Genomic DNA, 23511 nt, shown 5'->3' with positions numbered 1-23511 from the left:
TGAAACCCATTATGTGACACCTTAGTTATTTCTTTGCTCAGGATACCAGACTGCTATGAGTCAAAACAAATTTAAAATTTCAGGAAGAGCTATAAAACCTGTAGCGGTTTAAATTTCACTTTAGGGGGCTATGTGTCAAAGGTCTCAACTTGACATATTCTGGTTGTAATGAGATGGTTCAGGCCAAGATGACTGAATTTTCCCTTTCCAGCCCCACAGAACAGTTATGGGTACATTCTCCTACTTGCTATGAAACCCAGAACAATGCCAACAGGGCTTTTGGTGTATTTCAACCACCACCAGCAATTACTCCCACCAAATGAAAAGGTTCCATTGGTGCTATCTCTTGGATATACTTTTTTGGAACTTTTCAGATGGGTTCCCAATGTAGAGGTAAAAGATCTACACATGATAAAGAACCTATACTCAGACCAAAACATGAAAACCATTTGTTAGCATTTTAATGAGCCCCCTGTCCAGAAGCTTCAAGCTACCAGGACACAGGCCCCCCCAACACCCTTAATCTTCTCCTCAGCTCTTCTGCTGAAGAACTTGGCTTTCACGATGACAGGCTGCTTTGGGAGCTTTCCCTTCCCAAGAACTTTGTAGTAGCCCTAGAATTAAAAAAAAAAAAAAAAAAGACATATATTCAATCTTTCTAGGACCCAGATGGCCAGGTACTAACAACCTCCACCAGAGAACCAAGACCAGGTAATACCCTGAGAACTCTAGCACACAGGGCAAATGTGGCATCAGTACGTAACTGGTTTCGGGAAAGCACATACCTCTCTCCTCCACCCACCACCCCATAAGAAAGCAATCACATTTCCAGCAATGCTTGAGTCTTGGACCAATATTGATTAGAGGACATTGAATAGGTCAGAAATTGCGATTCAAAGCTACCCAAGTAACTTCCTAGGGTTTGCGTCTCTTGTAAAGACTACCTCTACAAAGTCTGTTTTCTGAGGAATCTCTTCCGGTAATATAGGGCCTCAAATAACATTAAAATTTTATTCTATAAGGTCCATGAGCTTCACCTCAAGAATACAGTTAAGAGCTCAAGCCAAGAAGTGTAAACCTGTTAGAATCAGGGCAATGACATTAGGAACAGATTATCATTTGGAAGGAAAATGTAGTGAAATAAATTTCTCCAAAGGTTATGCTAGAAACACAAGCAAACCATTTGATGGATCTATCATATACTCTGAATTTTCACCTAACAGGGAAAACAAGAACGAGTGAAAAATAGTCCCATTTATGTCTAATCCACTTACCGATCGCACTACATCAATGATGGGAGCTACTCCAGTCTTGTTTTTGGCAGCATTTACTCGTGTCTGCTCACTGACCAATGTCCACAATTTATCAAGGTTGACAGTTGGGCAGAAGCTCTGGTTTCTCTTTAAGTGGTAATGCCTCATACCAACCTTCCCAAAGTAACCTGGGTGACTGGGAAAAGAAAGCAACCGTCTTGGTAACCTTATTCCAACGAAGCTATGTTCATAATTCATTTCATGGATCGGACTCATAGTGATTCTCCCATTTTCAGCCTCCCAAGTGCTGGGATTAGGGGTGCTCAGTACCACACCCAGTCTCAACAGTCCTCTCAGCGTGCCCGGGGCCAGCAAAGGCACGCTGGGTATCAAACCCCGACATCTGCATTCTGCCTAAGCAGGCATTTTAGTCTGCTGAGCTGGGCCTTATGTTCATAATCTTTACAATACCTTCCTACACCGCACTGTAAATTGTTCACTCTTGAAGTGGCTGGCACTTTGCAGGAATCTGACACATTTGTTCAGTTACACAAATGTTTAGAAACCACCAAACGCTGGCACTAAGGTAAATTTCTAAGCAGGTCATGTGACAGATTCTATGTAAAACCTACACATTTTTGTTAAGATACATTCATTACCTTAAGTAAACAAATCTTAAATTGTACACTTCAATCCAAAACATGTTACTACCCTGGTGACTGGCTGTGCCACAATGCCCACAGCCAGTGAATAAGGTCAGTGGTTATTCTTCGAGGACTCTAGCACACTGAGGCAACAGCCTATACCCAAGCGTGACTCTAGCCTCGATGACAGGTTCTCAGTTCTTGTCAAATGCCAACTTAGTAAAAACAAACAGGCAAGGTTTTTCAGAGGCTTGTCTCCACAGAAATTCTACATTATCCTCGTTTGCCACTACCACAGAATGTCAAAGTGCCTTCCAAGGAACACTCACTATTTGTCGAAGTTGATCCTGTGATGATGCATGCCACCAGCATTCCCCCGGCCTCCGGGGTGCTTCCGGTGCTTGCCTGCAGAAATATAGAACTACATGGCTAGCACAGCTTTCTCCAGTTCCCCCAACAGAACTTTGCGCAAAAGCAGAGTAGTTCCCCATGCCTTGCCTACGGCCAACAATACCTCCACTCTTTCAGCATTACCATTCTTCACCTTTTTTGAGTTCACATCACAGCACTGTTTTAAACCAACTCAATACTATGCTGTTTAATCATTTTTATCCGCCTGAATTTTCTAAATCTGAAATCTTCAAGGCTCCTCAAATAGAGAAAATAAACAGCTGTCCAATTCGATCCACGCGAGCGCAGCGAAGTGCCTACCTCCCTCCTAAGCACTCGATACAGAGCCCAAAGCAGAGCGGGAGAAGCGGGCACCTACCGATGCGGCCATGGCCGTGGCTCACATGGCCCCGAAGCTTCCGGGTCTTCCTTAGTCTGGAGGGCTGCGTGGGGAAAGCTGCTTAGCGGTCGGGCAGTGCTGGGGCCAATGCTTGCCAGTCAGTCGGGCCCGCAGGCCTGCACAATGACTTGTGGCGCGTTGGGCAAGGCCTCGGGAGGACCGCGCGCGGCCTCAAAGCCGAAAGCCGGGCCGAGCGAACACGCGAGCGCAGACTCCGCGCCCCGGGCCCAACCTGACCATCCTGCCCCCCGCGATTGGCCATATGCAGCCTGGAAGGCCTGGCCGAAGCCCAAAGTAGGTGGTCGAGAGGAAAGGGGAGCAGCGCTCCACGCCACCACCGCCAAGAAAGCAGAGGCAAGTAAAGGAACACTTACCATGTCGGCGGCCGAGACGAAAGGGAGAGATTCAGCGAAGTCTCGCGAGGTATCGAGCGGGGGCGGGGCCAAGTGCCTCACTTCCGGGCGGGGGCCGGCCGTGGGCGGGGCCTCTCTAGTCTCGCGAGTTTCTGGCATAAATCGGTGACTCCCTTTAAGCTTGAGGTAGGCTTTACGCTGCGGAGGCGTGCTTAGCTTCCAGAGTGCCCTAGTATTGTCTGAGGCTCTTGGTCGTTTCTGCAATCTGTCACCTACAGGACAGGTCGTCCACCTTCCTGAGTGGCAGCTGTTTTCCTTTCTCCTTTGCCTTTGTGCCAAAATCACGGACATCCCCTCAAGTTTTAACAGCTGCTGGACTTCAGGGACCTAGACCCTATAAGTATATTTTTAAAATTTTTATTTATTTATTTTACCTTTTATTTTTTAAGGAATACAAATGGTTAAAAAAAATACAAAATTTCATTAACGAAAGTAATAGGAATTCGACAATCGTTGTGTTGCTTAATGTTATCTTCAAAATAATCGTTTAGGTCCTGTGAATATTTTATAAACGCCACTCTCACATTTTCTCTGGAACCTGACTGGGATGCACCTGACTGCTCCTTGCCTGTACCTGAGAGCCCTGCCCAGCCTGTACCTGAGAGCCCTGCCCAGCCTGTACCCAAACCAGGCGTTTCCTCTGAAACTTCTGGACGCCTGCAGTCACAGACGCTTGCTTGTTCATCTGTGCCACCCCACAGTACATACCTCATGTAATTAAGTTTGTCTTCCCTACTAGACCAGGTTCTTTAAGTGCTCAAGGAATTTTGTGGTTTTGACAGGCAATTCTGGTTCCTGGCATGTGGTGCCTATCAAAGAAGTGCGTATTTCTTCATTAGGCATCCTTCTGGTTAGTTGGTTCTCCAACACGTTCAAGATCCCATTCCTTCAAATTTCTCTAAATATTCTAAATTTTCCTTGTCTCCTATCCTTGGTCTTTCCCGTATGGTCAACTCCCCAAAAGAGTAGTTTACAGATTCTGCCCATTTGCTAGCTTTCTGGTTTTTTATTTGTTTGTTTTTGGTGGAACTGGGGATGAAGCGTTTATTTCACTGAGCCATCTCCCTGGCCCCACCACCTTGTTCTTTTGCACTTCTTTGACTTAGTTTTCTAAAGGAATGCTTGCCTTCCTCCTACTTCTTTGGATGACTCCCAGTCTTTTCAGGTTCTTCTAACTTTGTGCACAATTTAAATGTTATCATTGCTCAACCTTGTATCCTTGTCTTTTTGGGGGACTTCCATTCAGATCTCTGTTTCTGAGTACCACACCCATACATTCACTTCATTATTTATTGGTTAAAATCCCCTTTGTTCTACAGGTAAACATATTCAAAGAGGCCAGTCTTCTCTGCTCACTGCTATCTTCTTTATATCTTGCTGAGTAGCACTATTGTCCATCCAGATCATGATGTCAGAGAAACCTGAAAGGGACCCCAACCTTCTCATCCTCTAATAACATCATCCTCATCCTTTCTTATTATATCTCTCAAATTCATTTCCTCTTTTTAAGCCCTACTACCACTGTCTTCATTCAGGCCCTCATCCTATCTTCTCTCTGGAGTTTTCAGACCCTCTTGTGATCGCTTTGCCTGCATTTTAGCCCTTCTTCTAGAAAACTATCCTTCAACCCTCAACCAAGTTTGTACTGCACAAACATGATTTTCATTCTTTTATGTGATCAAAAAGTTCAACAGCTCTCAGTTACCAACAAAATACAGCCTACTTACCTTACCTCAGCCTTTCTCCTTACCTTACCTCATCTTCTTCACTATGCAAAATTTCTAATGTAGCCATACTTGGTACCATATCTTTCTTCTCTGTTTTGCCTTTACTTGTGTTATTTCTCATGCTTAAGGTATCCATCCTCTTCCTGAACACATGTTATGAATCTTCCTCAACTTGTAAGGCTATTTTATATTCTGCTTCAAAGAACACTCAGTCCATATAATTCCAACATTCTCAAAGGACCTTTCAATTTACAAATGCATCTTCCTAAGAGTCCAGTATCAGTGGCTTCATTTTATGCATGGAAAGATAGGCATGGAAGAACCGATTGACTTGCCAGAGGCTGCATAGCAGTAGGTACAGAGCCTGGCCTAATGTAGTCCTCTCCAGTTCCCCTGTTTTTACCTCAGTGGCCACTCCCTGTCTGACCTCACAGCATTATGGTCTTCCTTACTCCCTACACCTTTGTCCTATACTGCCTGAGACCAACAGAAAGAGAGGTGGGAGAGCATCTAAAAAGAGATCATCCCCTGTTTGACATCAAAACTGGCCTATACATGTACAAGGAACAAGCTAAGTTACTCAAAATACCCTGGGGAAAGTGATCTGTCAATGGAGGTAAGCTAGGCAGTGCCTCTGGAATGTGTCGTAAGAGGGTGGGGGGCTGGAGCAAGGGTGGAGATTGTGAAAGGGTGGATGTAGGGTTCTGGGTGCTAGGACACTGCTTCCGAACAACTTTCCCTGATTATAGAGGAGTGATCCCTTGTTCTTCTGGCCACCTGGTTGGACAGAAGGCCGCCCTAAGTGGGATCAGCCCTCTGTGTTAGGTTCTGGTTTAGCCTCATACTTTCCTCATTGATGGGTTGATTTCTAGGGTAAGAGTGCCCTGGACAGTTTGTCTGGCTGTGGTTTTCTAGTTGGCTCCCTGCACGTCATGATACAATGATGAGCTCTACACACGTGGCTCCTGTGATGTGTACTCAGTGTGGATCAGTGTCTCCAGATCATTATGCTTTGAGGGAACACAGAACTGAGCTTTCTATCTGCAAAGTTGGACAGTAGTCAGATATTGGGCATTAGGTAGCCTTTCCCTCCCTGCTAGGTACACAGAGTATGACCTTAGACATGACCCCTGAGAGGTGTGCTCTGTGACATCTGTTCTGAAGTAGAGTATGGCCTTGTGACATCTCAGACACCTGAGATCCCTCAGAGAGTCAGGGTCTCACATTCCCTGTGAAATGACCCAAAGGGAAATGATGGCAGGCAGCAGCCTGGTGAGGCAGGTAAATGTGGTGCTGAGGGGCTGGGGAGATAGCTCAGTAGAATAAGTGCTTGCTTGGCAAGCGCAGGGTCCTGAGTTCAATCCCCAATCCTGCAAAACAAACAAACAAAAACAAACAGTGTGGTGCTGAGCCTTTTCTCCTTCAGCCCTCTCCAGCTAACCTCTGGAGCACACTGCTACCCTGGCCCTGGTGGCCTTGCTCCCTTTCTTTCCTCTCTGGGTTCCCTTTTCATCATCAGTCCTTCAAATAGCAACAATGAGGTGGTTGTTCCGTTTTCTTTCTCTCCAGCTTTAGATTTGTACCTTAAGAAGTATTTGTTGCTTTTTTTCTTTCTTTAAAGTAAGTACTATTATTTCAAGTTAGGGTTAGGAAGAACCAGAGTTTTTGGGTTTTTTGGTTTTTGTTTTTTTAAAAAATTATTTTATTTTATTTTATTTATTTATTGTGGCCAATTCAGCCCACCCTGGAGGTGGTGTTAGGGTGGCATGTGGTGCTGGGGATCGAACCGTGGTCTCTGAGCTTTTGCCTAAGCAGGCACTTTAGACCACTGAGCTATCTCACCGGCCCTGTTTTTTTCTTTTTTGTAAGTGAGAATTAGAGAAAAACCTCAAAAATCCAAACTTATTTTAGAAAGAATTCTAAAAAAATTACATGCAATAGAGAAAACAGTACAACATTTAAAAGTTGTGAAAAAAACATAAATATTTATACTTCAAACCATAACTGGCTAGATGGTGCACACCTGTAATCCCAGCAGTTGGAAGGCTGAGGCAGGAAGATTGCCACAAGTTAGGGACCAGCCTGGCTACATAGTGAGTTCAAGACCAACCTGAATGGGATGGGCTGGGGAAATGGCTCATTAGAATAAGCGCGTCCCTGGCAAGTGCAAGGGCCTGAGTTCAATCCCTGGTTCTGAAAAAAAAAAAAAAAAAAAAAAAAGATTTATATATGAAGACCCTATATTTAAAAAAACAAAAAACAAAACCACACAAACAAAACAAAACAAAAAAAAATCATACCATCCTACATCATTTCAACTTCCCTAGACTCAGGTTGGCTTTTTTCCATAGTTTTTGATATGTGGCATTTAAATAGAAAGCCTAATCACTAGTGAGTTTTTCTTTAGCACAAAATAAAAACAATCTAAATTTAAGGGTTAGGGACTTTTAGGAGTCTTTCTTTGCTAGGTTGGATTTTTTTTTTTCTTTCTTTTTAAAAATCTCATTGTACTAGATGGCAGTTATATCCCTAAAAATGTTGTTGAAAGGTAGGATGGAAAACCCTGCTATTAAACTCAGAATAGTAAAGTGTGAAAGAGGAATTTAGTCAGTTGTTTACTTGTTTATTACAGTATTGGGGATAAAATATGGGGTGCTCCACCACTGAATTATATTCCCAATCCTTCATTTTATTTTAAAACATTTTGTTTTGAAACAGGGTCTCCCTAAGTTGCCCAGGCAGATCTTAAACTTGTGATCCTCTGCCTCAGCCTCCTGAAGTACTGGGATTGCGGCAAACTGTAGTCCTTGAGAGAAGTTCATTCAGTAGCACACAAAAAAACAGTGTCTTAATTTTAATATCAGAGGAATAAATCAATGGAAAGTGCACAGAAGCTCGGATTCATTTCCTAGTTCCTTTTTTTTTCTGGCTGAACTATATTAAATCATCAGCATATTCTCTTTGAATTCTCAGTTTTCTTGTCCTGTAATGAAAACAATGAGAGTCATTCTTTCACTTAATTATTTTGCAGATATGTATTTTGGGGGGCCTGCCCATTAGCTCAGGGGTTTAAGTGCCTGCTGAAACAAAGCAGTCAGGCTCAGGATGCTGTGGTTCGATCCCCTCATCCTCAAGCCAAACCAGACCTGACCTGAAGGCAACCTGAGCAGCACCCCCCCCCCGCCCTCCCCCAAAATAAATCCTTCTGCCACTTTTCGGGCCAAGGAGATAGTTCAGTGGAATAAGCGCTTCCCTGGCAAGTGCAAGGGTTTGAGTTCAATCGCTGGTTCTGCAAAAATAAAAAAAATAAACAAAAGCAAATATGTATTTTGGGTACACAATATGGTCCAGCAGTATCCATCAGTGCCAGGCAGTGAGGGGCAGATACAGTGGTGAGCCACAAAGGCAAATTCCTACTCTAGGGTTGTGTCCCTAGCATTGTATTCAAGAAAAGATAATAAACAAATCAAAAAAAAAAAAAAAAAAAAAAAAAAAACTATGTGGTACGCAGTATAAAAAAGATGATTCTCTCATTTTTTTTTTACTGTTCCTCTCTCACTTTTTCTTCCTAAAATGAATACTAAATTTTCTTTCTTTTTTTTTTTTTTTTTTTTTTTTTTTTTTTTGCCAGCTCAGCCCATGCTGGGGGCAGGGCTGGCGTGGCATGTGGCACCGGGGATTGAACTGCGGTCTCTGCCCTAGCAAGCACTTTGTACCGCTGTGCTATCTTTTGTATCAGCTGCCCAGTAGCTTGAATTAGACATGTATCACCATGCTTAGGTCTTACATTTTAAAATTTAATAATCCGCGTCTATAGTTTGGTCTTTCCCCTCAGAAGTGCCTGCAGTCAAGGACTGAGCCCCAGCAATGTGCTTTTGGGAGGCGATGAAACCTTGCAACATGTGAGATTTTTGTGACAGGTCTACTGGTTATTAGAGCTGTGCTCTGAAGGGGATCGTGGGACCCTGGTCTGTCCCTTTCTTCTTTCTCTCTTTCCCTTCCTGGCCATGAGGTGAGCAGTTTTGCTCGGCCATGTACCCCCCTATACCACCCGGCACCCCCATTGAGGGCCTAAAAGGCGTCCACCTGATAAGTGGGAACCTCTAAAACCACAAGCCAAATAAACCTTTCTTCTTTATTAGGTGTTTATTTTAGGAACAGAAAGCTGGCTGACATGACTGGTGGTTTTTGTTTCTTTCTTTTTTTGGTGGCACTGGGGCTTGTAATGTGAGGTCTACTTCTAATGCACCAGCTCTCAGAATGTGGTCTGTAGATTTTATGGAGGTTCCTCAAACCCTTTCTTTTTTATTTTTTTAAGTGGAGAAGGTGTTTTTGTTTGTTTGTTTGTTTGTTTGTTTTGTTTTTGGCTGGCTCAGGCTGCCTTAAGGGCAGTTCTGGTAAGTCATGGGGAGCTGGGGATCCAACTGCAGTCCCTGCACCTGTCTGGGCTTGCCCCAGCAAGTGCTTAAACAGCAGAGCTAACCTGCAAACTCCCCTGAAGCCCTTTCAGAATGTCTACAAGATAAAAAAGTTTTCATAATAATAGCAACACGTTAGTTTATCTTTTTACTGGGTTAACATTACCACTGATGGGGCTACAGCAGCGGTATGGAACTGCTTGTGTTTTGGGCATCCAGCTGGTGGAACAAGTGATTGTATCGTTGCACCCTTTATTACCAGATACTTGCAGTGTTTTTTTTAAAAACTCATTTAAGCCCCGTGTAGGTCCAGCTACCCAGGAGACTGATGCAGGAGGATTACTCTGTGGTCCAAAAGTTCAAGGCCATCCTGGACAACATAGCAGGATGTACAACCCTGCCCCCCATCACCTCAGTACCGGGGGTGGAACTCAGGCCCCTCTTAATACCTACATCCTGAGTTCTGTTTTATTTTTATGACAGGCTCTCACTATATTACTCAGGCTAGGTTTAAATTTGTGACCACCTCTTGGGCCGACCAGATAGCTCAGCAGACTACAGCGCCTGCTTAGGCAGAAAGCAGCAGCTGGGGTTCGATCCCCATTGAGCCATGCTGGCCCTGTCTGCGGGGCACATTGAGAAGGTGATTGAGATTGGGCGTGGTGGTACGTGCCTGTAATTCCAGCACTTGGGAGGTTGAAAAACAGGAGAATCACTACATAGTCCAATCTATGTAGTGAGACCCTGTACACCCTGTGGACCCAGTCCTAAATTCATAAAAAATAAAATAAAATAAAAATAATTTTGTGATCCTCCTGTTGCAGCCTTCTAGAGTGCTGAGAATTAAGCCAGATATTAAAGAGATTTACAAGTATAAAAACATGATGTCATTGTTCTCATTAAATTTAGTGAGCTCTTTAATGGTCTGGATTCCCAAAGACTTTGCGCTGGAGTTAATTTTTTTCCCTCAAACTTGCATAGTACAGATGCCCAGATTGAATTAAGTGATTTTTATTTTAAGTAAATACAAATGTAAAAATAGATACAACAGGAATTTGGGTTTAGCTCTTATATATAATTATAAAACCAAATATAGTTTGCAATTAGAAAAAAAAATTACAGAGCCCAAACATGTTAACTATTAATTTCCTATGCAGATGATGTTTTGTTAGATAGAACTGCCACTGTAATTTAAACATGGTGCTCACCATCATGGCTAATTTGTCAGACATAGACCACAATGATGATAGCTTAATTTCCCGATTTTCTCTATTGCAACTTCCACAAAAGATTTATTGCTGTGTGCTACAGTGTGAGCTAGACTTCATGTGGCAAGACTCCATCATTTATGTGCAGTCCACCTCTTGTTCTTCTCATTTATCTAAGTAATACAGTGTGGTCTGAGAATAAACCCAACATTCTCCCTCAGATTTTTTCATGGTACATGTGTAGATGATCCAGAATTTTTAAACCTTAGTGAACTCTCTCATCAGGATGAAATAATAGTTTGAAACCATTATCAGAAAAAAAAAATACCTGAAAAATCTATGTGTGCGTGTGTGGACCTCAGGTTGAGAACACGTCAGTAGTCCAGAGTGTAGAGTCTGCAATCAGACTGACCTGGATTTGAATTTATCTGTGCTACTTACTGTGGGTCTATGCCTCCCCTCTCAATTTCTTCAGCCTGTTCCAAATAAATGGTTTTATTTAATTTGTTGAAGTACCATAATCGTTATTTTTAAGGTTAGTTATGAGGACAGAACTGTACATATGGCACTTGACCTAAACTTGGCATCTAATGCATTTCTTACCCTTTTCTAAAGTCTAAACTCGGATCAAGACTGCCTAGTATTAAGGAAATCTGGGACACTTGAGGGTGCACAAACCTTGTTAGAAACATACAACCTGGCAGACACCTGCACGTTTTGTATTCTATGCAGAGGAGCTGGATTTCTCTTCTGGGCCCAAGGGCAAGGTATACACCTCTAGCTCTGGGGAGGGACATGAGCTGTACTTTTGAGGCCTTATTCTCCTAGTCTTCTCTGACCTGTCTAGGAAACTCCTCCTCTCAAAAGAACTGTCACTCCGTTCTATGCTTTGCTTACAGGGAGTAGAGCTTGCTCGGTCTACCCACTGCTTCTCACCTGAGAATGTCAGCAGAAAAGTCCCTGTCCTGCATACGGGCACAAAAATGGATCTGCGCTTTAGGAGACAGCCACTGGTTGACCAGAAGTACCGCTCTAAGGATATAAAGACGAAGGCTCTGGCACCAACCTGCTCCTTATGTGGGCAGGACCTGCAGGAGACTGGCTCCAGGCTTTTACCCTGCCGACATTTGCTATGTAAAGCCTGCTTTCAGGGCTTGCTGCAGGGTCTGGGCCGTGTTCCCAGGGCTCACGGGACCGTCCCAGATGGTAAGTACAAAAGCACCACAAGTTCTCCTACTTCTAGAGGGTAGGTATCTTCTGGTGTCATTGGAACTGAGTCTCTGGTATTGAAAGAATCAGAATTTAAAGACCCAAGGGACACTCATTGCTGAAAGCAACTCTGGGGAATCTGTGAGACAAAGCAAATCCCCTCGATGCCTAGCATATCTGTTTTGTAAGCTGGGAATTTATCATCTCTGGGACTTCCTTAAATTGGTGGCAGACTGAGAAGTCGCAAAGGTTTTGATTCAAGGTTTGGCCAACTCCCCAGATAGAAAGGATGTTTTCTGGCTCACTGAATCTCCAAGGCAGAGAGCGAACAGCTGGCCTCCTGATGTTGGTCAGGAACAGATTTTGAACTGAATCACACAGACTAGTGAACCATTTACTATGTAGGCTGCTGCCCGGTAGGGGAGGCAGCCTGTGTCTTACTCCTGAATGTCAGGTTTCCTAGGAAACAGTCCCCTATGAGCTATGAAGTCCTGGGAGACAGGAAGTGTGTCCCTCATTTCAGAATTCTAGTGTAGGGCACGTAACTGAGGTATAGTGAGTGGATGTTGGTTGACCCTGTGCAGTAAGAAAGTCAAATACAGTGACAACACTAGAGATGTCATCTGCAGTCTTTCTGTTTTAGCATCGGTAGTACTTCTAAAATGATTTGTAGCACAAATCTAGACTTTCTTGGGGAGCACTATGAGTGAGTTTTAGTTCTGGATTTTGAGACCTTTGAACTGTGGGCAAGCAACCGACCCTATCTGAGGCTCAAAAGTGTTTGGAGCCCAGAGAAGATATGATCTATTTTGATTTTTTAAGTTAATGTATGATTTTTTTTAACTTATAACTTAGGTTCATTCTTTATTATGTTTTAAATTTTGACTTGCGCATGTTGTTAGTCTATTTATAAATACAGTAAATTTTAACACAGACTTTTAAAGTCTATGATTAACATTTAAACTTATTTACCCTTTGTTAATACTTTTACAAATTAAATGTACTTTTATGTTTCTTTTTAAGTCTTCAATTATGTGGAAAAATAGGCTTAAAGATTCTTGGGAATACAGTACATCTTTGAATATGGTGAACTTTAAACATGGGTTGGTCACCTAGCACTGTTGGGTTAATATCTAGAATAAATGTAGAGAGCCCTGGCAACACAACAGTAAAAAGTAAACTTGATGAAAAATGGGCAAAAGACTTAAATAAATGTTTCTCAAAAAAAGAAAATAAATGGCCAAATAAGCACCCAAAAAAAAAAAGAGAAAGAAATTCAATGTCATTATTTATGAGCAAAATGCAAACTAAGACTACAGTAAGATTCTGTCTCACACCCATTAGGACGATGAAGCAAGCAAGCAAACAAAACCTTTTAAAAATAACATGTACTGACCAAAATGTAGAGAACTGAACATCCTTGTGCCCTATTGGAGGGAATATAAATTAATGTACATTCTGTAAAACAATATGTTGATTCCTAGGAAAATTAAAAACACAATTATTCTACAATCCAGCAATTCCGTCTGTAGGTATATATACTAAATATATATATGTTGTGACAGGCTCTTGCTATGAGGAGGTTCAGGCTGGCCTTGAATTCATTTTGTAGGCCAGGCTGGCTTCTAACTCACAGCCATCCTGCCTCAGCTTCCCAAGAGCTGAGATTACAGACATGTACCAACTCATTGGCTCTGAAAAGAATTTAAAGCAGGACCTTAAAAGAGCTACTGTACACCTGGGTTCATAGCAATGTTGTTTGAAATCACAAATAATGAGGTGGAAGCAACCAAGTGTCCATCAACGGATGGAATAGATAAACAAAATGTATATCCTTCTAATGGAAAATTATTCAACCTTAATATGGAAGGAAATTCTGGGCTAGGCATGGCGAAGGCACTCCTGTAGTCATTATTACTTGAGAAGCTGAGGCTGGAGTTTTGCAAGTTTGAGGCCAGGCTGGGTAACTTAGATCAAAACACAAGAAAGGGCTGGGTATGTGTTCCAGTGATAGAGCACCCCTGAGTTCAATCTCCAGTTGTATAAAAAAAGAAGCAGGAAGAAAATTCTGCCACACACTGCAACAGGAACCTCAATGATATTATGCTAAATGAAACAAGCCAATACAAAGAACAAATACTGTGCGATTCCAACTATATGAGGTACCTCCAGTAGTCAAATTCATGGAACTAGAATGTAGGATGGTGGCTGCCAAGGCCTGGGGAAATGAGGAATGTTGTTTAGTGGGTGTAGAGTTTCAGTTTGGGGTGTGTGTGTGTGCGTGCATGCATGCATGTGTGTGTATATGTGTGTATATTTACTGGGGATGAACCCAGAGGTACTCTACCATGGAGCTACATCCCCAGTCCTTTTGATTTTGATTCCAGGTCTGGTTCTTTAGAAAGAGGTTTTAGTGCTACCACTTTATTCAACAGTAGGCACATGGATTTTCTAAAAGTTTATCCTCTTCTGCCAATCTGAGGCTTTAAAATATGGGAGCAGAAAGAGAGATGGTAGGGACACTGGATCGAAGTTAAGGATGAAATAGAATCCTAGCACTGACACCTCCAACCATATGGGGCCACACTGCGTGGGGATGAATCCATTTGCACAAGTCTGTTTCTCCTGATTGCTCAGCAATGCAGAGGCCTTGCCTGGATGATGGTCTGTCCAGCTGGCTCTCAACCCCAGTCCGTCAGCGGAGCCTTCTCAGGTCTGTGCTCCTGCACTGGAGCTGGGAACTGAGAAGGTACTCATGGGGACATCTACTTACCCATCTGGACGGTGCTTCCATTTCTATAACCCTACAGCCTAACAGAACATGGTACAGGGTGGGGACTTAAGTGAACATTTATTGACTAGCTTAATGATTGAATCCACTAGGATTTCCGATGGCTTTTGCCTAGAATATAGCCTTTTTAGTGTGTGCTTTTTTTTTTTTTTTTTAGTACCTGTGATTGAACTCAGGACCTTACGCTTGCCAGGCAAGCACTTATTTTACTGAGCCATCTCCCCAGCCCTAAGAGAGCCTTTTTAAATAAAAAAAAATTATGTGTATATTAGTTATATAGCATAGTGGGTTTTGTTTTGGCATATTCATTCACATGTGAATGAACATCACTCTCCTATTAATAATCCTCTACTATTCTCCCATGCCCTCCCGTGATTCTTGCACTGCCCCTTTCTATTCTTTAATTTGGAGATCCAAAACACAATTATAAGGAGCTACTGATTAGCAGACATTGTGATAGGAACCTGTGCCTTCGGTGTCTTTTTTAAATGTCACAACAACCCTGTGAGGTAGTATTCTTACTCCTCTTTTGCAGATGATAAACCTGGGGGTTGGGAAATTTATGGCCTATGGTCTAACCACTACTAAGTGATAGGTCAGGCGAAACTCAGGTTTACTTGTCTCCAAAGCTCGTCATACACATGGTAGCACTTTGATCAGGGCAGAAGTCCTCCATCCATACAACATGTTGGAGGAGCAAAGTGATTTTTGATGTGTGCAGGCACTTAGGAGGTGAGTTACCTCTTAATTTGGGGGAAAGGATAATTAGTTGGTTACAGTTACTTTAGATATTTTTCCCTTCCTCCTCAGAGAGTTTTTTCAATGTTTTACCCGACGAAAAAAGATAGGTCTTTAGATCAAAGAACAGTGACCAGAAATTTACCCTTTTACTTAAATGCGTAGGTATTTGCTATAGCTGTTTTGGATGTCATGGATTCTGAGGAAGTGTCACATAATGATCTTCCTTTACTGATGTCTTAATGTTCAGTGTTTTAAAAATAAAAATTACAAACACTTTACAACCATACTCAGATTTACTTATTTTATCAGAATAAAAAACCCAAGAGATATGTAGATCAAATTGAGACAAGTGTACAATGTTGAATAAAAAATTTTAAAATTTGAAAAAAAAAAAAAAAAAAAAAGAAGTCCTCCATCCAAAGTTGAGGAACATCTATATTTCCGTTCCAGCCTAGTCAGAAATGGTTCAAGGTTAAATTCTGTCTGGAAAGTTGGCCATTGAGTACCAAAGTGATACTTTAAATGAAAGTAGCAGGATCTGGAGGAACTGGCATCCCTGTAACTGACATTTACCATGTGCTGCCTCTGTTCAAGAGCTGCAAGGACTCCTATATGATTTTCTTTGGTGTTGTACATCACAGGGAGGGAAGAGCAATTGGATACATATTTCCTTCCCCGTATGAGTAAAAGGAACATTCTTTTTTTTTCTCATCAAAGCAATCAAATGTCAAGTTATGGTCCAGAAATTTTGATTTTCATATGCAAATTCAAGAATCTACCCGTTTAGAATTTTTTTTTTTTTTTTTTTTTTTTTGCATTTTCAAAGTGTGTGTGTGTGTGTGTGTGGCGGGGAGTGCAGGTCAGATGTGAGTGGTGCCCTCATCTGGAAGCTCTGGAGCTACTAGGTCTCTAGCACCATTTGACTGGGTGATCACAGGCCCTCTGACTTTTGAGGTTGGGCTTGAAGAGGCCTACAAATGCTGCATAACCAGCACGGCCCCATGGTTCCCGCAGCTGGAAGCTACAGTCAGGGTGACAGCATTTTCCTAGTATACTGCTAATGCTGAAAGGGGGGAGCAATCGCTGTCCCTTGGTGGGCAGACCTTGGGGGCTTTGGGAAGATCCAAAGAAAAGGCACTGATGCAAGATGTTACAACCTCAGAGTCAGAAAGGGAAATGACTCTTAATGAGCAGCTCAGCTGGAGGGGGCTCTGGTGGCCTTGGGCGAGAACAGGAGGCAGGAAGCGAGGCTCAGCTTCAGGCAACTGGGAGGCAGGGGACTGCTGTTTGCTTGCTCAGGGTGCCGGACAGCTTGTCCAACCTTGTGGGTCTGCTGCAGGCAGTGACCCGAGCCTCCCAGGTGGAAGGCTGGCTGCTGAGCTGGACTGATCTGGGTGCAGGGCAGGTGCAGAAGCTGGAGCCCTGGATCCCTATCAGCGGGGCATTTTTTTTTTAAAGCTCCTGAACAGTTTCCTTACCTTAATTGGTTCTCTAGGGCCCTGGGAGTAGCACGGGCACCTCTAAACAGTACTGTTACTGGGAGAGCAATTCCCCTGGTGATGGGAAAGAGGCAGGCTGTGGTGGGGGAGGGTATGCTTGCTGCTGCCATTTCTACCTGGGAGGCTACGGCTAGAGTAGACTGGCTGAGAGAAAATGCAAGATAGTTGTGATGGATGGGTAGGGTCTTGCAGGGGCTTTTTGTCCCTGGAGCTCTCCTGTCAAGGGGGCAGTCACGTGAGTGCTGATCAAAGTTTGACTCTGGGTTCAGATCTGCTGTTGGCCTGATCCTCTAGATCCTGGACACTCCTGGGTAGACCTCAGTTTATTTTCTTTCTTTCTTTCTTAAATTTTTATTTATGTATGTGTGTGTGTGTGTGTGTGTGTGTGTGTGGCCAGCTCATCCCACCAGAGGGCGGGCATGTGGTGCTGGGGGATTGAACCGCGGTCCCTGTGCTTTGCTAAGCTTGTTCTAAGTAGGTGCTTTAGACCACAGAGCCATCTCACCAGCCCCAATTTCTTTTCTTTTCTTTCTTTCTTTTTTTTTTTTTTTGGTGGTACTGAGGATTGAACTCAGGACCCTGCGCTTGCCACGCAAGCACTTATTCTACTGAGCTATCTCTCCGGTCTCAGTTTATTTTCTATTCTCTCGCTGGTAAGAGTATTTTCCCTGACCTCACCTGTTGCCACTGTGGGCTATTTTCCCGAATTATCTCTGTTCAGCGCTGACTCTGGGCTTACACTGTTTGCTAGCTAAAGGCTTCCAATTACTTGCAGTTCAAAATGAAAACTTAGCCAGGCCTTCAAGGCCTTTCCCAACCGAGCTCCAGGTGAGCTTGGTAGCTTCATTTCCAGCAATTCCTGTGCGTGTTCTAACCTTACCAATAAGCAGTCCCACACTGTAACATTTAGAATTGTCTTTACAATGTTTCCTTTCCCTGTTAGTAATACCTACCCAGATGGAAGGTCCAGCTCAAATATGAACCAGTTATCAGAAGAAGAACTTACAAGAGTGGAGAGTGGGCTTGCGAACAAGCAGGACTCTCAGACCTGAATCCCAAGAGCATCTACCTCAAATGCTAGAGTAATTTAAAGAGCTATAGCTTTAGGGCAGGGTTGGGTCAACCTTTTCTCTAATGGGCTAAATAGTATTTCTGTTTTGTTGGTCATAAAGATTCTTTCACAGTTCCTCAGTTCTGCTATTGTAGTACAGAAGCAACCAGAGATGATACGGAAATTATTGGGCATGACTGTGTCCCAGTGAACTGAGTTCCAGAACCATGCTCTTTGTGGCAGAAACAGGCAGACTATGGGATTTTTTTTTTTTTTTTGTACTGGGAATCGAACTCAAGACCTGGCACTTACCAGGCAGGTACTGCGCCGCTGAGCTCTATCCCTGGCTCTAGACTATAGTTTTTGGCCCCTACTTAGGCACTGAGGAAATTGTGTGGGTTTGAGCCCATGAATGGTAGTAGTCACCAGGTAGAGCTAGGAAGATATGGGAGGGAATTCCAGAGAGGGAATAGTGTTAGAAGGAGACACTTGGGAGGTGGGTGAATAGTGGGAGTTAGTATTGGCTGAAATATGGGATGTTGGAAGGAGAGAAATGGAAACTGTTCAGAAAGGGAATTATTGGAAGCATCCTGACAAATTTCAGCTCTCCTGTGCACACTGGGAGCTATCAAAGTGTGCTTTGTTCAGTGAGCTATGACCAAATCAGTATTTCCAAAAGTAACTCTGGCTCAGTGAGAAGGATGATGGGAAGAGATAAGGCTGGCAACAGGAGCATGGCTAGGCAGCCACCGTAGTTGGCCAGGCCCTCGGTTTCAGATTGCTAGTCCTTGAACCAGGGCTGGTTTGGATGCCTGAGAATTTTTTGGGGAAACTTGCTAAAAATATATATTTCTAGACCCACACCCAAGACATTTTGATTTGATAGGTTTGGGAATTCTAAAAACCTCTCCAGACTTGGAAATGATTGGTCCAGGCAACACAGGATGCGCCCCGATATTAGGAGGGCATGGATACCAGAGAAAATAGGACATAGATAAGGTGGGATTTGACAGCTGCCCTCTTCCTCTTCCTGTCTTACCTGTCTCTGTGACAGCCATACATTTGATTTCTTTCCTTAGCACGTCACCAATACTCCTAGTGTCCTACTTTAGTTATGTCCTATTGCTTCTCTTTGAAACAATTCCTCTCTCCTTTTGTCTGCATCTGCCCTTATTCAGTGTCCTGTGGGTGCTCAACTGGACAAGTCTCCCTTTTGACCTCCCTGTCTTCACTCCATCAAGATAGTCACAAAGCTCAGCTCGGTCGTTCAGAAACTTTCTGGTGTGCCTTTTCCTTTAGAATACAGGTCATCCTCCTTAGTGTAGCATTCAGGTCCTTTCCCAAGTTTACTCTGCTGTCACTCTTTTCCAGCTCCTTCCCTGTCACACCCCTTCATCTGATTGCTCTGTGCTCTTGCAATTATTCTGTACTTGCAGTCTTCTTGCCCCATCTTCATGCCTTTCCTCCAACTCAACACTGTTTTCCTTCCCCCTTTTCCTCCTGGCTTGTGTGGGACTGCATCTCTGAAGGAGGTAGAGTTAGCTGCCCAGGGACATCCCCCAGGACCTCTGTGCCTTATAAATATGTGTCTTCTCCTTCTGAAGTCCTAATCCTCTGCTTGTGACGGACAGTTGGTCACTATGGCAACTGCCTGTGACGTCACAGGATAAGGACTTCAGGTGAAGTGGCAGGAGCAGGTGAGTGTGTAGGAGACAGATTTTAATGTCTGTCGAAGCCCCTCTTCCCCACACCTTCCTTCAGAGCTGGGGGCATGGAGGGATCTCTTGTGCTCCTGCTGTTTTTTAAAATGATGCAGTGTTCATGTGTGCCTGGCATCTGCGTGCTGCAGCAGTGTGGGGCTGACAGAGTGTGTCAACTTGAGCTCTGGCTGTGCAGGCACCGCTGCTGCGTGAGCCTGTTATTCCATTCTGGATTGCTATTTTGATACCCAGATTGCATCATTCTTCCTACGTATAAACAGGGGGGTCCCCAGGGCCCTGCAGCTACTCACTTCTCCACCAACACTGTTGTTGTGATGAGCTCTATTTAAATGAGCTGCCGGATCATCGGGGCAGGTTCCAGCCACACATGAGCACTGTCATTTTGGGGAACATGGAGGGCTGAAGGATTTTTGGATGGAGTCCTAAAAGGCTGAGTGATGGCCTCCCGAGCTGTGCAGAGGGCGACAGAGCTAGTTCCTGAAAGTTGAAAATCTCGTTTTCTTCCTTCTGAGCTTCTATTCCGAGGCACCCAGAGGATTAGGAGGGAGATGCAGCTAGGAAGAGAGTCGCCTCTTTGAGGTCTCCCTCTTGCTGTTCAGTTTGTGAAAATTGCTGCAGAGCCTTCGAGATAAACAGGAACAGGAGGAGTCAACCAAGCTCTTTCTTGCAGGAGCATCTCAGGTGAGCTAGAGAAACGCAGCCCTGGCTGAGGACGCAGCAGAGCAAGCAGAGGCTCCAGACTGCTCCCCCTACCCCACCCAGAACCCAGCTCCCTGAGGCTTAGGCCCTGCAGTCCAGCTGGCTGCAGCGTGAAGGGTGGGCTCCTGGGCTTCATATCCTGCGGGACCAGTGGTGGTCTTACTTGTCGCTCCTCTGATTCACTCCTCTGACTTCTCTCCCAGGTGTTGCGCTGCACAGGGCAGCAGGGCAACAGGTAAGCCTGTTGGCAACCAGGGGCACAATTGGTAGTCACTTCAGGGGTGTCTTGGGTCACAATTTGTTTTTGTAGTAGAGGCTGAGCACTGGAGGAGTGGATGCAGTGTGTTTCTGAGGTGATGCTGCTGGGTTCCCTGCTAGAGAGGGGCTGTAGGGGCTTAGCTGGGGCCTTACCTGATATTCAGCGTTCTGGGGCTGCCGGGGTGGGAGGGCATGGATGGCTAGTGAGGACAGTAGGCCTGCCAGAGCATCCAACCAGAGTGGGTTTTCTTCTTGCTTTGTGGCTGGCAGAGGCACAGCAAGGTAGTGGCTTACCTGTGGCTATCGAAGTAATGGAGTGCTGCTTGGTGATTCAAGGCACCGCCTATGTTTTGCATGGCCTGTGTGGGTTTTAGCTAAGTTCCTGCCTCTCTCAGGGTCTCCATGTCTCTCTCCATCTGGAATTGACCAGGTGACTGTGAAGGTCTGTCCAGCACTGGTTATATATGTGAACACTTGTGGAGGAGTTTTGGGCTGTTTTAGAGGATCCCATTGCTCTGACAAGGTAGATCTTGCCCCCAACTGGTTTCATGGAGCCCTGGATGCGATCTGAGGAATGAAAAATCCCCCACCCCAGCCTCCTAACTCTGCTTAGCACTGGGCTCAGGTTTCTGCACCTGGTATGCATGTGCTCACCTGCTAGCCTGAGGTGACCTCTGTGCCAGCTTTCTGTGTCCTCTGGGATTTCATTCTCTTTAGTTTTCGATGTCCTCCAAGGCCGGGGTTGTCGCAGTTCTGCCATTCATCTCTGAAAGGTAGGACACCTGTTCTAGGCCTCCCTTGCTTGCTGCCCAATTTAGGTCCTGGGCCTAGCACACACTAGGGCCCAGCAGCGGCTGTAACAGCAAACCTCAGGCCACACTCGAAGCCTGGGTCCTTTGATTGAGCTGTGACTCAGGGGAGGTAAACATGTCCTTCAACTCAGTGTCAAGCCCGCCAGTACCTGGGTTTCAGGACAGCCTTCTGTCTGTTGGGACTCTGCCCTTTTCTCTGCAAGAGGGGAGAAATCCATCATAGTTACATTCAGAGATTTTCTGAACTTAGTGCTTTTCTCATCTTCAGGATAATAGAGGATGCAACTGAAAGAAGCTGGAGGTGCTGGTATCAAGCTTGGTTGTATTGTACCTTTTTTTTTTTTTAAACATTTATTTATTTATTTATTTGTGTGTGTGTGTATGTGTGTGTGGCCAGCTCAGCCCACCAGGGGGCGGGGTGGGCTGGCATGTGGTGCTGGGGGATCGAACCGCGGTCCCTGTGCTTTATTAAGCTTGTTCTAAGTAGGTGCTTTAGACCACTGAGCCATCTCACCAGCCCCATGTACCTTGAAGCTATCCGAGAAATTAAAAAAAAAATACTGATGCTTGGACTCTACCTCCTGAAACCCAGATTGTGTGGGATGTAGACCAGCCATCAGGAATTTTGTTTCCGTGGTGCTAAGAATGGAACTGGGCCCTTGTGCGTCCTGGGAAATTACACTCCACTTTACCGCTGAGCTACATCTCCAGCCCAACATGACGGTATTTAAAAGACCCCACGATTTGGATTTGTAGTAGATTTTTGAGAACCAGTGTTTTATAGGATGAAATGACCTCTAGCATTGTTTTCTCTAGGCAGAAAAACTACATTTTACTTGCCTTTTCTCAAAGACCGTATTTCCTACAGTGCGGCTGGCTCCCAGCTCCATCTGGATTGCCAGAGCATAGATAATGACCTGGGTCCAGGTCATGATTATAGTCTGATGATTATTATGGAATATTTTATTTATAATCAAATTATCAAGTTAATTAAAATAAGATTATCTTGTTTATTTACAACCGAATTAGGGAGAAGTATGGCACAGTGGAAAGACATGGCTTTTTGAGGCATGGGTTCCTAATTATACTTCCACCCCTGAATGTATGATGTTTAGCAGGGACCAACTTCTTGGAGCCTTGGTTTCTCCAACCATGGGTTGGGGCTAATGCTCTCAGAGATGGCTTGCTGGTCACCGGGATGAAACACGTAAAGTGAGATAGCACCAGTAAAGCATGATACAAAGTGTGGTGGTAAGCAGATGTACGTTTGTCTTGCACTTCCTGGTGACCAGAAGTTTCCACCGTCATCGTGACAGATGAGCTAAATGTCCCTTGCTCTTGGAGCTGTTCTCTCCCAGGCTTCTAGGGCCCCAGGAGGACTTTTGGTGTCTTTGACTTCTTTATTCTGGGAGCAGAAGCTCTACCACCTGTGGGGAAAATCAGGTGGCCCTTGGCTCCCGGGTCCCTGTTTCTTAGGACAGATGCTCCTATGCATGAAATAAAACTCAGATCTGTAGATTGAATAATCCAAATAGAAATAAGCACTGTATGTAAATAATATTTTATGTATGATATGATTTAAATATTTATTCATAACTAAATGAATAGTAAATGTTGTAAGTACATATTTGGTACAGTGATTCTCCATCTCTGTCTCCACTGCAGTAGACCAGAGGGATGGTCTCTTACATCAGTCTCCTCAGCCACCAGCCCTTCTGTCCCTCGACTTTCTAACAAGGATGATAGCCCTTCCTTGTTAGGAAGGATGATCTGTCCCTTCTAACAAGGATGATCTGTCCCTTCCCATCTTGGCCAGGGGAATATTTCTAGTGCCTGGATGAAGTAGGGAGAGGGTTGGATAGTCCAAATTTCTTTCTTCTTCCCCCTCATTTTTGAGATGTAGAAAGTGAGTTTCAGAGAAATGGAGTGACTCGCCCAGGGTCACCTAGATTGTGCCAACTGTGCACCTGAAACTCACTTCTCACAACCTTTCCCAAGCACCATGTCTCTGCTTTTTTAAAAAAAATTATTGCAGGGTGGCTTTCTCCTCATCATCTAAAAGATTCCAGATGGCTCCTTACTACTCATCGTGGGCTCGAAACGCAAGGAGTACACACAGAACACACCGACACGAAAGAAATAGAATTGTCCAATCTGCTAAAAAAGATCAGGCAATAGTCTTTAATGCCAATTGTGGATTATTTTTGTATGTAGACATATGAACAGATAGTTAAAATGCAGCGTGACACTTGTTATACTAGAAGGACGTACAAGGCG

The 23511-nt window shown here is 44.1% G+C and overlaps 2 protein-coding genes and 1 non-coding gene across 4 annotated transcripts in view; 1 reads left to right on the top strand and 2 right to left on the bottom strand.

The window, feature by feature from the left end:
- Window positions 1–439: 439 nt before the first annotated feature.
- On the bottom strand, window positions 440–3142 carry Rpl27a (ribosomal protein L27a). 2 transcript variants are annotated; one of them, XM_004647336.3, is made up of 5 exons: window positions 3062–3142; window positions 2667–2730; window positions 2227–2302; window positions 1275–1449; window positions 440–614 (listed from the first exon to the last, which is right to left on the bottom strand). In XM_004647336.3, exons 1-5 carry the CDS (start codon window positions 3062–3064, stop codon window positions 486–488), a joined length of 447 nt encoding a protein of 148 aa, XP_004647393.3. In that variant the 5' UTR covers window positions 3065–3142; the 3' UTR covers window positions 440–485. The 2 variants fall into 2 exon arrangements, with proteins under 2 accessions (XP_004647393.3, XP_023563375.1); XM_023707607.1 differs by lacking the exon at window positions 3062–3142 and having other exon boundaries at window positions 2227–2318; window positions 2667–2746.
- Window positions 1953–2082, bottom strand: LOC111814380. The gene has a single exon (XR_002819379.1). It is a non-coding gene; the product is annotated as a small nucleolar RNA SNORA3/SNORA45 family (small nucleolar RNA).
- Window positions 3143–11574: 8432 nt separating the features above from the next.
- The window catches only part of Trim66 (tripartite motif containing 66), a 46907-nt gene continuing 34970 nt past the window's right edge, over window positions 11575–23511 (top strand). Inside the window, exon 1 of the mRNA XM_004647335.2 lies at window positions 11575–11659. The gene's annotated coding sequence lies outside the window, so the exon portion shown is untranslated. The remainder of the gene's footprint in view (window positions 11660–23511) is intronic.

This window comes from Octodon degus, unplaced genomic scaffold (genome assembly GCF_000260255.1).
Source record: "Octodon degus isolate 3935 unplaced genomic scaffold, OctDeg1.0 scaffold00302, whole genome shotgun sequence".
Classification (NCBI taxonomy): Eukaryota; Metazoa; Chordata; class Mammalia; order Rodentia; family Octodontidae; genus Octodon; species Octodon degus.
The sequence above is the reverse complement of the archived record's forward strand: the minus strand, read 5'-3'. Positions and strand labels throughout refer to the sequence as shown.

Coding starts and splice junctions, on each gene's coding strand:
- Rpl27a (XM_004647336.3), bottom strand. Junction 2,303..2,666: donor CCACGGCCATGGCCGCATCG/GTAGGTGCCCGC, acceptor ATATTTCTGCAG/GCAAGCACCGGAAGCACCCC. Junction 1,450..2,226: donor AGGATCAACTTCGACAAATA/GTGAGTGTTCCT, acceptor TTCTTTTCCCAG/TCACCCAGGTTACTTTGGGA.